This window comes from Solanum dulcamara, chromosome 4 (assembly GCF_947179165.1).
Source record: "Solanum dulcamara chromosome 4, daSolDulc1.2, whole genome shotgun sequence".
NCBI lineage: Eukaryota > Viridiplantae > Streptophyta > Magnoliopsida > Solanales > Solanaceae > Solanum > Solanum dulcamara.
This window is the reverse complement of record NC_077240.1, coordinates 24094682-24112439: the sequence shown is the minus strand read 5'-3', so window position 1 is coordinate 24112439 and position 17758 is coordinate 24094682. Positions and strand designations below refer to the sequence as shown.

General features: G+C 34.0%; 1 protein-coding gene across 2 annotated transcripts; it reads left to right on the top strand.

Moving 5' to 3' along the window:
* Positions 1–1498: 1498 nt before the first annotated feature.
* LOC129887036 (protein CHROMATIN REMODELING 24) lies at positions 1499–16600 on the top strand. 2 transcript variants are annotated; one of them, XM_055961976.1, is made up of 27 exons: positions 1499–1709; positions 1794–1892; positions 2003–2098; positions 2174–2299; positions 2783–2875; positions 3102–3221; positions 3360–3446; positions 3549–3635; positions 3740–4620; positions 4701–4831; positions 4930–4984; positions 5479–5601; positions 6030–6137; positions 6256–6311; positions 6392–6482; positions 7483–7617; positions 7746–7823; positions 9424–9630; positions 9712–9864; positions 9941–10059; positions 12810–12921; positions 13667–13735; positions 13834–13931; positions 14111–14239; positions 15919–15987; positions 16068–16197; positions 16276–16600. In XM_055961976.1, exons 1-27 carry the CDS (start codon positions 1613–1615, stop codon positions 16435–16437), a joined length of 3711 nt encoding a protein of 1236 aa, XP_055817951.1. In that variant the 5' UTR covers positions 1499–1612; the 3' UTR covers positions 16438–16600. The 2 variants fall into 2 exon arrangements, with proteins under 2 accessions (XP_055817951.1, XP_055817953.1); XM_055961978.1 differs by lacking the exon at positions 2174–2299.
* Positions 16601–17758: the final 1158 nt, after the last annotated feature.

Genomic DNA, 17758 nt, shown 5'->3' with positions numbered 1-17758 from the left:
AAATCTTCATATTAATAAATAAAGTTTTTACAACAACATCCAAATGTAATGTATTGCAAGCAAATGGCTAACATCTTACTAAATAGAATTAATCCTTACTTTTATAAATAATACTACACTAAGAACGAAAAAAATAACTCTAAATTATTATTATATAAAATTTCTTATTAAAATTTAATTTTAGACCACTAATTTTATTGAGACGCGTTTGCACAAAATGTCTCTAGACCAAACAATTTCTTATGTGTTTTCTTGTTACCATTTCGATTGTGGACATAATTTACATGATATAGAAATGATAAGTGTATTCATCCCATTTTTCTTGGAAATGATAAAATGTTTTTTCACAGAGAAAAGTGTATTAGCTCTGCAAAGGTGATTGCTAAACCAATATTTATACTCTGCATATGTTCTTATGTTTCTTGACTGTCTTCTTATTTGTAAGTTCTACTTCTTTTTTAAAGGTGATTTCTATATCATGTAAATTATGTTGTGATATCTTTCCATTCATTGTATTTGCTATCGACTCATTTATTCTGAGCACTTTCCTCACTCTAGAATAAATGTTGGTGTTGCTCTTACAAATAAATACACTATGTCTTTTTTGAGAAAGCTAATTAATAGTTTAATCTTTTCCATTCACTTATTTTTTTTTCCTTTTTAACTCCTCTCATTATAAGCAGAACATTAATAAAGCTAAATAGAAAATGTAGTTATCCTGCATTTGAGACTTTTAGTTATAGGAAGGGGTCAATATTTCAGGAGGCTCTCCGTCTTGTTGAGTAGGTAAATCCCCCTTAATTAACAATCATATAACTTGCACAATTATGCAGGAACTTATCTATTACTTCATATTAGGATAGAGTGTAAATGACCCGGAGCTTCCGCTGGTTTTCAGATAGAAACTCCAATTTCTCTTTCTGCTCGTTGGGGGATGACTTACAAAAACTAAATTACAAAATCTTACATTGATCAAACTTTTACTTTATTTTTAAAAAGCACACATATTTCATAGTATACATTATTATACAATTTATGATACATCAAAGTAAATAATTCGCCATTGCAATTCTTACATTACTAACATAAAATGTCTCTTAACCAAACGACATATTAGGGGCCGTTTGGTTACTGGAATTATAGGGATATTCTGATATAAAATTTGGGGTTAAATTTATCCCGTATTCGATGGTTTGTTTTAATTAAGAACTCTAATAATTTTTTTAATTAAAAACAAAACAAAATGTCCACTACAATCATGTTTATTTATCTTACATAGAAGATGACATTATCTATTCCAATTATGATCTCAGTTTAGGACAATTTGGGATCGTTTGATAGTTGGTTTAGAAGCTGATTATATTTATAATAATCTCTATATTACTAATGCGAGAAAATAATCAAAATGGTTCTTAATGTATGGATAATGCTTTATTTTAGTGCTTAATATATTTCAATTAATTGAAATGAAACTCTAACTAGGCATCATAGGTTTTTTTTGAAATTCAAATTGTCGACTCCAAAGCGGGAATAATAATAGAAGGCAAGGAGCAGAGTACTCGCGTTTTCTTCTCCATTGTGCAGAAAGCCAGAAACTCACTGCTCAGCAACAATGTCGAAACCCCAGCAGCATCAACCTCGAAGCCTTAATCAACGACATAATCAGATTCTCATAAACCTTTCCGCTTCCCATTCTAAACCCCCTCCTGGTACTCAGTATTCTACTTTATCTTCTATTTTCTAGCTTCTTTGAATCTGCTAATCATTCATTGATGCTTATTTGTTTTATGTAGATGATATGACAAAATTGGAAGCTAGACGATGTTTCAATCAGAATGATGGCCTTCCCACTTTCTCTTTTACCACTGATTCCGATTCTTCTCCTTCTCCCGGTATTTCTTTACCTACATATGCTTATTTTTCTTCTAAAGTCAATTTCCCCTCCTTTTTTCTGAATTTTTCAAGCTGATTTATACATATTTTTGGTCTGTGTGGGGTGTAGTTCGATTTTCTTCAAATGGTATAGGAAACGACGCCGTTCCTAGTTTCTCTGGGATTGCTGATTTCAGTCCTGATTCTGCTACATATTCGCCTTCTGGTATTCTTTTACCTATGTAGTTTTATTTTTCTGCTAATTTCTTCAAAAGCTTGAGATTTTCTTCAAATGGTATAGGAGAGGTAGAAGAGATTGATGATGAATCGAAGATTAACAATATTAGTGAATTTGAGAACGACGCCGTTCCTAATTTCTCAGACATTGCTGATTTTAGTCCAGATTATGCTAAATCTTCTCCTTTAGGTATTCTTCTGTCATAAATCTCCTTTTTTTTATACCTATGCTATTCCTAATCATCTGGAATTGCTGATTTCAGTCCCGATTCTGCTACATATTCTCCTTTTGGTATTCTTTTACGTATGTATCCTTATTTTTCTGCCCAGGCTATTTTTTTTTTTCAAAAGCTGATTTTATTTTTGGTGTGGGTATACTTTGATATTCTTCAAATGGTATAGGAGAGGCAGAAGAGACTGATGATCAATCAAAGATAAAAAAAACTTTTGCTTTTGAGAACGAAGACGTTCCTAATTTCTCAGCCATTGCTGATTTCAGTCCAGATTCTGCTAAATCTTCTCCTTTTGGCAGAATTCCTCTGCCATAACTCTCCTTTTTGTTTAAACCTAAGTTACTCCTAATTTTGAGTTCTTCTTTTTGTCAAAAACAGGAGCTAAAATGCCCTTGTTTTAATCTCTATTTGTATTTGTTTTCCTTTTAACTATTGCGCAGGGGAAAAGGAGATTGATGAATACAAGCATGAAATTCAAGAGGAATTAAGTGACCAAACCGAGGATTCTTTCGATTATCAGAGTTCTGGAGCCGGTAAATGTTGATTGCTCGTAATTACTAGTGTGTCTCCAATTCTTTTTGCAGTCCTCAATATATACGGGACCATTATTGTAATTTAATTTTTTACAACATACTATTTACCCCCCACAGGGAGTACACTGCTTATGTTGTTGTTGCATCAGGAAAAGTTAAAACTTATCATAGCAGGTTATTTATAATTTATTTCCCTTCAATAACCTTAAGTGGCATGATTGTGTAGGGGAAAAGGAGATTGATGAACCCAAGAAAGGAATTCAAGAGGAATTAAATAACCCACCTGAGAATTCTTTTGATTCTCACTGCTCTGAGATCAGTTATCTTGATAGCTCATCTTATTCTGGTAATTACTAGGGTCTCTCAAATTCCTTTTTTTTGGTTGCTGAAACTAAGATTATGTGCTTCCTTATGTCTCTATTACAGGCTTTCCTTGTTGTGCTACTTAACTTTTTTTTTGTTTTGAATATCTGAATTTGTGCAGAGGAAAAGGAGATTGATCAACCAACGAGTGGAACCAAAGAGGACCCACTATTATCTAAAATTGATGATAACAGTTCTTCCCTATCTGGTAGATAAACTAAGACCTATCTATATATTCCTCTCCCTGTTTAATCTTGAGTGATTTCCAGCATGTTTCTTTCTCCATATTAATCAGTAAACAATGCTGCAGTGGATATGGAACAGTTCAAAGATGTGCGTGAAAACTCTAAACTCTCTCAGGAAGGCCAGAAGGATTACGAGAAAACATCAAATGAAGGTAATGTCTGTCCCTTTGAGAAATGATATGCTTGTGTCCAAAATTTTGATATGTATGCAGAGAATTTTGAGCACTTCTAATTATTGTCGAGGATGGTTTGACAGGAGGGGAGAAAATAATGAAGGTGAAGATCAAAGGTCGTCGCCGCCTTTGTAAAATTTCAGAGGATAACAATGACAGTGAGGAAATGAAGCTAAAGGATAATGAAGAGTCCGGATTTCTCGAGATAACAGATTTTGATTCACCTCCTCCCCAGGTGAAAAATGCAGTTCAGAATGAACACAGTAGTTGTGGGAACGAAATAAGGGATATCCTGAATGATTTAAGTTCAAGACTTGAGATTTTGTCCATTGAGAAAAAGAGGGCACCGAAGCCCCGTGATTTGACTAAGAATGAAATTCTGGAATACCAAAGTGCTGGTTCCTCCTTTTCACTTTCTTCTGGTTCCTCATCTGATTCAACCAAGGAATCTAGGATTGGAGGAGAAATTCACAAGGAGTGTTTTAACGAGATCGATTCAGGGGATGAAATTAAGAACGACTGTGTCGTCCGGAAGTTCAATGATACAAGATCTTATGTTGGAGCACCAAAGAGGAAAGAAGTTAAGCAGGTGGTTGGAAAATCACAGCCCATGAAGAACTCTATTTCTGCCTACAAATTTCTGGAAGAAGGAGATACTAATGACAGTGATGGTGATTGTGTGGTTGTTGGTGACAAGAGTGCTGTCACTCAAGTGGGAAGACATAACAGGAAGGTTAGACATGAGCGTAAATGTTCAGATGACTTGGATTCACATGATTTTGTTTCAGAGGAGGATCACACTTACACACTCAGTGGACCAAAGTTTAATTATGGGTTACCTGGTAAAATTGCCAAAATGTTGTATCCTCACCAACGTGAGGGTTTGAAGTGGCTTTGGTCTCTTCACTGTCTGGGTAAGGGTGGTATTTTAGGCGATGACATGGGTTTGGGGAAGACCATGCAGGTAAAAGTCAAGGTTCCGAAAGTAATATGTTCCACAAAATAATTTCTGAAGTAACTTTTTCTACTTTTACCATGTTTTAGATATGTGGCTACTTAGCTGGATTGTTTTATTCAAAGTTGATAAGGAGAGTGTTGATTGTTGCTCCCAAAACTTTGTTGCCCCATTGGATCAAGGAATTAACTGCTGTAGGGCTTTCTCAGAAAATAAGGGAGTAAGGCGTCTTGTTTTTATGTTAGTCTTATTGATTTCAACTTTTCCTTCAACTGGTAGTATGAAATGATAAGTGTTCATGGTACTTTCTTGTTGCAGATATTTTGCGACGAGTGCGAAACTCCGAAATTATGAGCTTCAATACGTTCTTCAGGTTTCATCTTCTATACTCATTAAAGCTTTGCAAGCTCATCGCGTTTATTCTGTTTCATACTGGACGTATATAAAATAGGGATTTCATACCATGCTAATGTTCCATCAACTGCTTGTGCAGATAGAAATTATCTTAATCGTAATGCAATTTGTTAGGACTGCATGCAAAAAGGAGAAAAGAAGAGTCTACTACTTGCATTTGCTTCAATTCTCTCTTCCTCTCTCCTTTTCTATTATTTTATACCTTTTAATATACAGATGAGTATTTGATGTTACCTTTATAAAAAAAAAGTGTATAAAGATGAGTATTTGACACAGTTTCATGCATTTTGTATAATTGTAGATGTATGTTTGGAACTTTTGACTTGACATATAACTGTTGGATATTTAAAGCTTCAATGGACTTCCATATGCTGGGTTATATTATGTCTCTTGGCATGGTCTAATCTATGGTTACTTCTTCCCTACTTGTAATTTCTTTTTTCATTTATACAGGACAAAGGTATTCTCCTCACAACATACGACATTGTAAGAAATAATGTGAAGTCCTTATGTGGTGATCAGTATTACGAAGACAGAGATGGGGAGTTGACATGGGATTATATGATTCTTGATGAGGTACTTCTTGATTCCTGTAGGCTTGATTGTTGCACTGATCATATCTCCTGGAAAACATGATTTGACCCGCTTCCTAGACCTATAACTTGGGAAGGGTGCATCCAGATCTGATCTTAGTTGCTTGAACATTCATAACTGCTGCTGCTGCAGCAAGTTCATAGGCCATATTTAAATATGCCATGACCTACCTTTGAGTATTTGGAGGTTGTGTTCGACCTTAATCTTTTTACTTGACATTGAAGAAGTGTTAAATTTAATTTAAATTGTTTAGATCATTTGCATTAAAGCTTTGATTTTTATTGATTGACTTCTTTTTTTGAAAAGAAAGAGTATATGCATGGATGGCAAATACATATCCTTGTGGTTTTATTACAAGTTTCAAGGTGTGAATGTGTATAAGTCTCTTAAAGTAGCTTTTGAATTACTAGGGGCATCTCATAAAGAATCCCAGTACACAGAGGGCTAAAAGTTTGCATGAGATTCCTTGTGCACATCGTATCATAATAAGTGGAACGCCTCTTCAAAACAACCTAAAGGTGTGTATACTTTTACCCTTTGTTATGTCAATCATGCTATTGATGTCAGTTGAAATTATAGAATCAAGTTAAATGTTGTGTTTTTTCCTTTATTCCTATCCCTCCTTACCCCAAACAGGAGTTATGGGCTCTATTTAACTTCTGCTGCCCTGGGCTGCTGGGCGACAAACAATGGTATACCAACATGTTCAAATCCAATCTGCTTATATTAAAACATCGGGCTTGAATAACATGAAGCTACTTCTTTTCTGAAGGTTCAAAGAGAAATATGAGCATCTCATTCTTCGTGGAAATGATAAAAATGCTTATGACAGAGACAAGCGTATTGGCTCAGCAGTTGCAAAGGTGATTACTAAACCATTTTTTTATACTATGCGTATGCCAGTTTCTTCTGTGTTCTTATGTTTCTTGATTGGCTTCTTCTTTTTAAGGTTCAATATTTACACCATTTAAATTATATGTTGATATAGAAACTAGACCCAGCATTCTTCTCAGTTCTTGGCTTAACAGCTAAACTGGTCAGTCATGTCTGAGTGGTACAAATTAATATTCGCCGTTTTTGGATATAAAAGAGAAGCAACTTCTACTCAACACATGCTTCCTCTTTTGAATTAGTTTCTGTGAAAGAAGAGAAAAGTGGAGAGAAATCTACTTTTCATGATGAATAAACTTACAAAATGGCTTCTTATATTGGAGTTTGTAGCTTTTTCTTATAAGGTGAGTTATCTTTCATACAAAATCCTATAATTTCAACAATGTTCTGCTGCATGATTCTGTAGAACTAATCTGGACATATTTTGACACTCCTTCAAAAACTGGAGCATATAGATTAGAGGCTCTTAAGCTTGCCACATTTATGCTTGTTTGTCAGATCAGTGCCTTGATGAGCTTATCTGCCTTCATTTGAACGAAAAACATCAAACAAGATGAGTCTAGACTGGGGGTTTTTCACGAATTAAATGACAATTAATCAAAATATATCTTCATTCTCCAAGAAATACCAAGCTTGAAATCATAGGGGTATTTTCTTTTTACCCATTAAAGGAAACTCAGAAGAAGATTCCTATCAACAAGGTAATGAGATACATGATTCTAGCTCTGTCACAATGTATGAGAATACCCATAGGAAGGATTTTTGTATTAATAAGTGCACATATTTTGAATCAATATTGCATAATATGGTTTATGAATTGTGTAATTTCCTGGTATTGGGTCAATTTATGCTTTTGTCATCTATGTTTGATTTCATTTTTTGGCTGTATCTCTGTTTCTGAAATCCATGTGGGGTTATTGGCTTGTAGCAGATGCTTAATCCCACTAAAATTTGTTACCGTACGTTGTGCAGGAATTGAGGGAACACATTCAGCCATATTTTCTGCGACGTCTCAAGAGTGAGGTATTTTCTGATGATTCCTCTACCAGCACAAAACTTTCCAAGAAAAATGAGATCATTGTGTGGCTTAAATTGACAAATTGTCAGGTATTAGTTTGTTTCCATCACTTAAACAGTTTGTCATTGATTTGTCTCTCAAAGTAGCTTGTTCTGTTACTGTTTCACATAAACTATTTAGAGTTTTTCCTAATATTGTACCTTACTTCATTGTTCAGCGGCAACTCTACACTGCTTTCTTGAAGAGTGAGATTGTCCTGTCAGCCTTTGATAGGTCCCCACTGGCTGCACTTACTGTAATGTTCCAGATGAACTTTCTTCCATACCTATTCTCTCTCATTATTTCATAAGTTTTTACTGGATATATGCAACATGATCAGTAGTTATATTTCCATCTGGAATTTGCTTTATGTAATCATCTCTTTCTATTGCTTATAAAGATTAAAGAATGCTAACCACATTAATATTTGTACCTCGACCTTGAAACCCTAGATTAAGTAGACTCAGCTTCCAAATCAACTTTTTCCTCGTTTCTTGTTGTTAACACCTCATTCATATCTCCAACTTTTTCTCTTCTCTTGTAAAAGAACAGATCTGCAAAAAATTGAAGTTACTATTATTCTAAAGAATTACTTTGCAAGCGTACTTGGCATTTCAGTTTCTACCTATTGCCGACTGTTATTCTTCACAATTTAAAGATGAGAAGTTCTATTGAAGAAGCATACGAAACACAGCTGACTTGTCAGGCAACAACTCTAATTTGAATTATTAATTGGAGACACGTATACCTCTAATCCCCTTTTAGAAGCCAGATTTTGGGGTCAAAACTCATTGTTGCAATACAAAATCAAAATGAAAAAGGCAGGTCAGGCTAGTTACTCTATCCTTTATCAAGAGAAAGAGAGAGAGAGAGAAACATAAACCCATTGTTCTTGCCTACCTAACAATTAGGTGACTTGAAATTTGAGCCTGTAAAGAGTTTGTTGATGCATCTTTTCATCCCTAACAATTGTTTTGGTTGTTTATATCCCTACTCCAGTTTCATTTGGCACTTCTCAATTTGTAATGCGTGAATTTCGAGCTCCTAATCACTTTACCTTTTCCATAGTTATCTTTTCTCTTTCATCTCTAGGTACATCTCTCTTCTTTTCACCTGCATATATAAATTGTATCTATTTCTTTGGGTCCACCTAGGCTTCATTAAGGGATAGAGGCTTGTTCTTAAACTCTTGTTAGGGGATTTTGTAGTAGAATCGGACTAGCTTATAAATAATGTACACTCATGTAGCATTGATGCTTCTTGCATGTTGTTTGTGTAGCTGTAGGAAGTAAAACCTATTACATTTTTCTCTATCAATTACAGACAAGAGTTATCATTGTAGGATAGAGACTTCATTTTCACTTACGATTCTTTTTTTTTTTAACTTACCAGTTTAAAAAAAAAAGATTCTTTTTTTTTTTTGCTTTTCAAATTTTGTTGTACGATGGCCCTTCTTAGGACCTCAACCCATAATCACTGCACTAAAGTATGCTTTCCTCTGATAATAGAATCCTCTCTATTCAAATATACCTTTTTCATATATACAGATGTTTTCATCACTTCACCGGTATTCTCTTTATCAATCTAGTTTTCCTTTGCTGGCCATCATGGCCACCACATTTTAATTGTGTGGTGTTAAATACTGATTGCGTCCCTTATATAACCCGTTATGAAAATCTACACGTAACTCTCCCTAATCTTTCAAAAATTGAGGCTGGTGGTCTATTTTTGTAATTTGATGTTCATTCTGGAGTCTGGTTCAAAGCAAGCTTGTAGCTTTTATGTCTTAGTCTTGCACAAGACATCTTCATGCCTTTTTGTCAAATCTGACATGACACTCAATTTATATGGAACAGATCTTAAAGAAAATATGTGACCATCCACTACTACTAACAAAGAGGGCAGCGGAAGAAGTTCTTGAAGAGATGGATTCAACATCAAACCAGGATGACCGTGCTGTGGCAGAGAAATTGGTTATGCAAATGGCAAATGTCACTGAGAAACTTGACGAGGAAGTATCACATGATGTTTCCTGCAAGATAACATTTATACTGGCTTTGTTGGTGAGATATCAATAGCATAATTGATGTTCTACCTACCTTAGCAACTGCTTGTCTTTATAATTCAAATTCTTCTTCATGCAGGACAAGTTAATTCCCGGTGGGCACAATGTGCTTATCTTTTCTCAAACACGCAAGATGCTTAATCACCTCCAAGATGCTTTAATATCCAATGGTTTCCAGTTCATGAGGATAGATGGAACCACCAAAGCCACTGATAGACTGAAGATTGTTAATGTTTGTCTTCTTCTTGTTGTTGATATTTAATTCTCTATATAATTTTACATTCTGATTTTTTATGCCAAATTTATAGGATTTCCAAGAGGGTCCCGGTGCTCCAATATTTCTTTTAACTTCTCAAGTTGGCGGTCTAGGTCTTACACTCACTAGAGCAGATCGAGTGATTGTTGTTGATCCAGCATGGAATCCAAGGTACATTCTCGGAATGACTTTTTAATATCTTCTTAGAGTTTCCTGATGACTGACATGTGTTTAATTATCTTGTAGTTGGATAACATTACTGTTTTAGACTACCCAGAGAATTTTCAGTCTTCCACTTCCCATTTGATGATGTCCAATAATTTTGTTTAAACTTAATATTTTTCTTATGCAAGTGAGGCTCTGTCTTCAAATTTCTACCAATTTCTGGTCCTCTTTTCTTTAGATCCTGAAAACTTATGCCAGTAGTTCAGTACCCAAAAACCATCTCGGTGAAAAATGACGCCATTAAGAATGGCACTTTTATATCTAGATTGTTTATAATGCCATAATCTATTTTGGTTGGGTTTTGATACATATTCTTAATCAAGGGAAAATAATTCATTGCATAGATTTTTAGTTTTATTTTAATTGAAGAGTAAGGTCATCCTGTGCCTTCTTTTTTAGTAAGATCATAACCCAGGAATTACATGCTCTCGCTTATGCCACATACTAATCAGAATATATTCTTCAATGAAAAGTTTGGATTGTTCTTACCAGACATTACTAAATGGCTACATGCAGATAATAAAGCTTCTTTGTGACAATGTTCCTAGTGCCTTTTATGAGTAGTATGAGCTCTGGTAGTTAAACTGTATGCTATCTATATTATAGATACTATTTGTTATTATTGTTGGATTTCGATTGTGAATTGGTTCTACTTCTTTTCACCTGTTTAACATTTTAATTTTTTTTTTAAAAAAAGCTTCTTTTCAAATGTGTTTTCTTTAAAAACTGTTCATACTTCAGTTTCATGTCAAAGTGTGTTACTGCCTCCATGCCCTCTTAGATAAATGTGTTTGTCCGGGAATTGAATCTAAGATTGTAATTTGACTCTTATATTGTGTTAATGGTAGTAGAAGTAATTCTCCTATTACAAAAAGAATGATGGGGTTGGGAGTAGAGGGTCAAACAATTCAATTTTGGATCTCAATTGGACAGCGATTTTTTATTTACTTTTTTAAAAAAGAAAATTTACACATTTAGAATCTATCATGGGACCAGGCAGGAAAAGAGAAGTAGTTTCGAAAAACCAAATTCCGAAGATTACGACTACAATTCCAATCCTAGACATTCAGGATTATTTTTATCTTGTAAGGTGAGTGTTGCGTCCAAACGCACACGCAAGTGTACGTGTTCTCAACAGTAATATAGTGACCCTTTTTAAGAGTCGGATATCAAACCCACAGTAAAATTTAATTAGGTGTTGGTTAGCTTTTCAATGAATCAAATTATTCATACATGTTTTCAAAGAGTTGAGTTCATTTATATCTAAAATGATTATACCAAAAATGATATAAGAAAATGATTCAAAGATATTAGAGAAATTTTATCAATTTAAGGAAGAGTCTCAGGTTGTAGCACTTATAGATTTCTGGTCTAACATCCTTTACTTTGATATCCAATGGGTTCGATTACTGATTTACAGGGTTGCTTTTACAATTATGATCTTCCGACCTCTGATTGCCTACTTTTGTTGACAGCATAACTACATCATTGAGCGGGGATAAGCATGAACCAGCAAAAATGCATTAATCATATCATCCTATTTAGTAACCAAACATGATGTATAGATATGTGTCACAGTCATTCTATACACGAATTATTCTAGACAATTCTAGGATAAACATGCTCCCTATATTCTAGTGTTCTATCCCCTTTCCGTCTTCCGAGTTCCGGGTGGACAACAAATTTGTTCTAATGGTGATCAAGCATTAAAACAATCAAAACAAGAATATAGGAGTAATCACATACAAAAACCCATTTTCAACCAAAGAAAATAAGATTTAAACCTTCATCTTGTGGCTACAACCCAAGATCATGGTGATTTAGCCACTCAATCATTTGTAACATAATTACATAAATCATTAATAACATAAAAACTTGAATTCAATTGAAAGAAAAGAAGAAAATATCACCCAAAAGTAGTTCGTCCTTCGTCTCCTTCAGTCCAAATCTGACAGTCTGATCTACTTTTTAATAAAGTATGTAAAGGTGCTATTTATAGCTCCAAAAACGCGGAGTTAAAGTAAGCACACTGAAGTCCGCAACGTGGACTTGGTTCAATTTAGTGCAATTCGTGATTTTCTCTGTCGGTGAAAATTTGTTCTATCCACAACTAGGTCCGCGACGCGGACCTGGCGCGCACCACAGTGTTGTTCCAAGTGTTGGAATTAAATCACTGAAGCTCAGTGCGCGATGCGGACACACTTCTTTGTGATGCATTTTCTTCAAATTTTGTTCCCAACTTCTCCTTTGAGCTCCACTTTCCATCCAATCATGTTTTGAATGTCCATTCTTTCTCAATTAGCCCTGAAAGTGTCTAATCATGTTGGTTGGTTACAACAATACACAAATATGCGAAAGTATGGGTTTATTTGCTATTGGGCACATAAATGTACCCAAGATCAGTGAGGATGTAGTCACAATCAAATGAGCACTTACCAATAGGAATCTCATTTGACCAGATTGATGAACCAAATGACACTTGACATATTTCCTCTACTTGTGTTAATATTGGTTAAAATCCAGGATGCACATTATTTGAAAAACTTTGTTGCTCCATATTCTGCTACTAATTATTGTATCAAGCCTATAATAGATATCTAAGTGTTCATTATAAAGTGCTTCTTCTTTCTGTTCTTCCCATACTCTTAATCTTTTGTTAGGGATTACATTATAGCCATTTACTTTCAAACTTGCAGCACGGATAATCAAAGTGTTGACCGCGCCTACAGAATTGGGCAGACGAAGGATGTTGTTGTTTATAGATTGATGACTTGTGGCACAGTTGAAGAGAAGATTTATAGGAAGCAGGTATATATTTGTATTTATGCTTGAATGAGTTGTGGTAAATATACAATTGGTTAATGATGAATGAGTGATCGTTAATAGTTGTGACCCTTAAATATTTAATACATCAACTGTTATGTGTGGTTGGCTATCTTGAGAAGTATGATAAACAGATAGAAGTTACTAAACTAATGCCTATTCTGATGGAGTGTAGGCGGCTGACATTGTAGTCTCTATAGCTAACTGCATGGTCCTTGTGTCATGAAGAGCTCTAAATTCAAAGATCTGATTTGTTATTTGTGTAAAATGAGAGAGACGAAAAGAGATTCCTATTGAAATTGGTCGTTCACAAAAGGGTCGCTTGCGTTTATACAACCTCTTTAGTCTATGCATAAAATAAGTAATTACTTTTTATTTCAATAGTACAGATCATTATTCTTCTAAAATTAAGTATAGAATATCTTATGAAGTATTCTACATAATATTTTCCTACGTATAAATGGATCTCGATATATTGTGAATGTAATACACATTTTAAACTTTTAATTTTGTTTATTCTCTTGAATTATATTCAAGTTAATTCTAAGACCAAGAGAAAGGCAATTCAGAATTGTGATAAACGTAGAATTCCTCGATTTGAGGATCTGACCCGCTTTTAAGAAACTTCAATACTTTTATTAATGTGTGAGGTTACATCCTTTGGCAGAAGGCAATTGTTTGGTTATTTTATCTTCCCTATAACGCACATTATCTAATACTTATGGTTCAGGTATACAAAGGGGGATTGTTCAAAACAGCAACTGAGCACAAAGAACAAATCCGTTATTTCAGTCAACAGGTATATGTATGGTTAGGTGGATATTCTAAAAGTTATATTTGGTATATCTAGCTGCCAATATGAACTGTGCTGATTGGCTTGTGTTGTCTACTTTTCAGGATCTTAGGGAACTCTTCAGCCTTCCTAAAGATGGTGGCTTTGACATATCAAATACTCAAAAACAGTTGAATGAAGAGCATGATCATGAGCACAAAATGTAATGTGTTTATATCTCATATAATTCTGAGTGATTGTTCTCCTGTCTAGCTTTGATAGGATTTCAGATTATTTCTCAAGGCTTGTGCCCTTAAAATCAGCAATAGTTTATGATGACCATAAGCCAAGTGGTGCTTTTGTTGTCGACTAGTTTTTACAATGATACTCATTTTGCTGCAGGGAAGAGACTTTGAAGGCCCATGTAAAGTTTTTGGAGACTCTGGGTATAGCAGGAGTTAGCAGCCATAGTCTGCTTTTCTCAAAGACAGCGCCTGTGCAAGCTGTCCAAGATGAGGACGAAGTGAAAATGTAAGTTCTACGATTTTTTCTATTTGGATCATGCCAGAGTGTTTGACACTATTTCACAGATGATACTATTTTATATTCTCTTCATCCTACACGAATTTGCAATATACTATTGGAGGAGTGGAACTAGCTTTTTTATTCGTCAATTATGACTTTTTCAAACATTTTTAAATATTCATAGTTGTAATATGTTAATTTCCTACCTAAAATTAAGATATCTATGTCCAGATTCACGTAGAAGCCTTGGACTCCTAACTGCGTTAGAATTTTTTTGCAATGCAGAAAATATAGTTTGACTACTTGCAATAATTCAGCTTCATTTAACTAATAAAGTTTTGAACTTAATAATTCTATAACCAAACATTTAATATATTCTTTCTCTTGTACCAATATAATACACAATTCCGACTAATAGATTAAACTCCATGTTCAGTCGAACGACATAAAAGGGATAGAGTATGTGGAATCTTACTCAGCTTTATTGCCTCCCTTGCCTCACCACATGTGAAATGTATAATCCTACTTAGCTTCATGCCTCACTACACATGCACGTATGCTCCTAACTCACGGACATGAAAGCAGTGATAAGATTATAGTAAATCTTTAAGTATTATGGGGAAGTAAGAACACTCGTTTTTAGGCGGGAACAACTGTTTAGTTGAAGCACACAAGGACCCACAAAACCATAGCAACTAATTTTTCTGTGCCTTCTTATGATCAGTTTTACTGGCGTATTAACTTAAGACATTACACTCATCTGACAATTGGAGACTCAGCTTGAAACTTGCTAGGCCTTCAAGGGAAACTTAGATACAATGCTATTATAACTCGTGTCTTCTCACGGGTGAAGTTTTGCAATTTTGAGGAAGTGCATGCTTCATATTGTTAGTAACAAAGCAATCCAAGCAAGAAATGATCATTTGTCTTTACTGTTGTTGTTTTTTACTTCTATAATTTGCAATAACTCTAGTTTTTCTACTTGCGTTTCTATGCTTTCCTAATTTGTTTTCCCTGTCTTATTCTTGGTGACTCTTTCATACATGTGACTCTTGCTTCTTTTTACTGATTTCTGATTATACCAACAAAAAAATGACTCTTGCAATAGTATAATTATTAAGTTAAAGTAATTAATATGGTACTGGATGTTTCAAATTAATCATTTTATGGCTGATCAAGTCGAAAAGAAGAAACTCATTATACGATTTGTAATTTTCCTGTTGGCTTGTGCAACTTACAGTTTAATGTTTTTACTCTGCGTTGGAATTTACGTAGTATAACGTAGTTACTGTGAACTTACATCCTATAGATTGTATTATTGGTATGCTTCACTTTGCTTTAAGCTACAGGAATCTTCTTGTTTTATTTTTAAAAAAAATTGCTTTTTGCTGTAAAAATTAATCTGAATCCATGAGTTTATTCTAATAAGCATGTGCAAGCTTTGCCTTCTTTTTTTTCAGGATCTTGAAGATCAGTGACTTGAGCTCATTAACAGTGTCCCTTTTTATTGGTGCTAGTGTGCTACAACATCATCTTTTTTCCTTTCTTTCCCAACTAAAAGATTGTCACTATGCCCTGGCTTATTTTTGGACCATTCTTAGTGTGCACTCTGAAAGTAGCTGTGTTTTTCCATCTGTGTTGTTACCATCACCTTCTAAGAGTTTTTGTTTTCTACCTGTATGTAGTGCACGAGAGAGGATGACATACGCTGGGAACTCATCATCGCACTCATCAGTTGAACGTGCTGTTGATGCGTATGACTCATATAAACCTCAATTAGTAACTGCAACTCTATCTATTGTCTTTTGATTTAGTTCCTTTGTTGTTCTTCCAGGAGTCAGTATGCTTTTAAGCCAAAGGACGTGAAATTACAGGAAAAGAAGTCTGTACCTACTAGAGTTGGTCCTACAGAAGCTGATATCAAGGACAGAATCAGGCGGGTTTATCTACTTTTAGCGAAGAAGGTATATGATGAAAGCTTATAATTTGTACTTGTATGATATTGTCTAGTATCTCTTACTTCATCTTTTTAACCTTTTCAGGATATGATTTCCAAGTTATCTGATAAAGGGCAGAACTTACAAAGACAACTTGCTGAACTGCATAAGGAGCTGGAGATTATTGAAATGGAAAAGGAAAACAAGGATGAAATTATTGACTTAGATGACATCTCTGGACAATTCCACAGGACTGTAAATGTGTAAATATTGCTCATGTCATTTTTGACACTACAAAGTGGGAGCATTTTTTGCCACAAAAAAAATAAAAAAATCTTGCAATGTGGCCTCTTTGTTTACTTTTTGGGTAAACAGATACCTGTAATTAGTTTGACATATTTTTAGTTAGTTCCATTAACCTTTTGGGAGATATTCCTTTTTGGTCGTCAAAATTGGATTAACGTTGAAGTTAATCGGGTTAATTTAAACCAGTAACATGGGGAAAGAAAAATCTAATTTTCTACAGGAAGTGAAGTTTCTTTTAAAAATTAATAAAAACAATAACAAAATGTAAGAACACTTTAAGCTATAGAATATTTTCAAAAATGTACCGTCCAACATAATATATTGCACCCACATTACCATGTTTTCAGTTTATTCACACAGCAAACTTTGTTTCTACAACGGTATTATTCACGATATACAATATTATATATTTACTAAAGAGAATTGTATTAACCTTACATAAAAATGTATAATAGTGTTAAGATGTATTTATACACAATTTTATAATATAAAATTATGCAAAAAAAATGAATTTCGCCTCCAATGATTTTAAACTTACGAAACTCCAGAGTCAAAAACATCATCAATAGCTCAAATCTTCATCGAATACATTAAATTTTAACCGAAACTTTAAACATCCAGAAAATTCAGTTTATTAGGATGATGGAACCACCAAAAAGTTCTTACAGATCCAAGATTGCTATGGTTTGTCTTTTCTTTGGTCTTGATATTTTATCCTCCATAAAATTTTATATTCTAATCTTTTATGCCAATTTATAGGATTTCCAAGAGGGTTGAAGTCAAAGGCGGAACTAGGGACGCAAGGGGTTCAAATTGTTAAAAAATTACATTGTATATAAGGTAAAAAAAAAATTTATGTATATATAGAGATTTTAATTTCCCTAAAGACAAAGGCTAAAGGTCAGCTTAGTAATTTAGGGGGTTTAAAATCACTAGAGGTTTCCAAGTTAAAATATTTTATGTTTTGCTTTGAATGTTTGGAGAAGATCCTATGAATCTGAGCTTTCGGTTACTACCTAATTATCCACTATAATGCTATACAAAATATGATAACACACATTAAATTAGTTGTACTTAAAGTAGTAATAATATGATACGACAATTAACAACCATCCAAATAAAAAACCTAGGAAAAATTATATCATACATGCATTTAAGAATAAATATTACAAGTTTTAAATATAGTCTAAAGTATTTATAATTTGTCACATTTTATTCTCAGATCTTAACATATCTCTATTTATTTAAAATTAATTTAAATTAAATACTTTATAATTTTTTT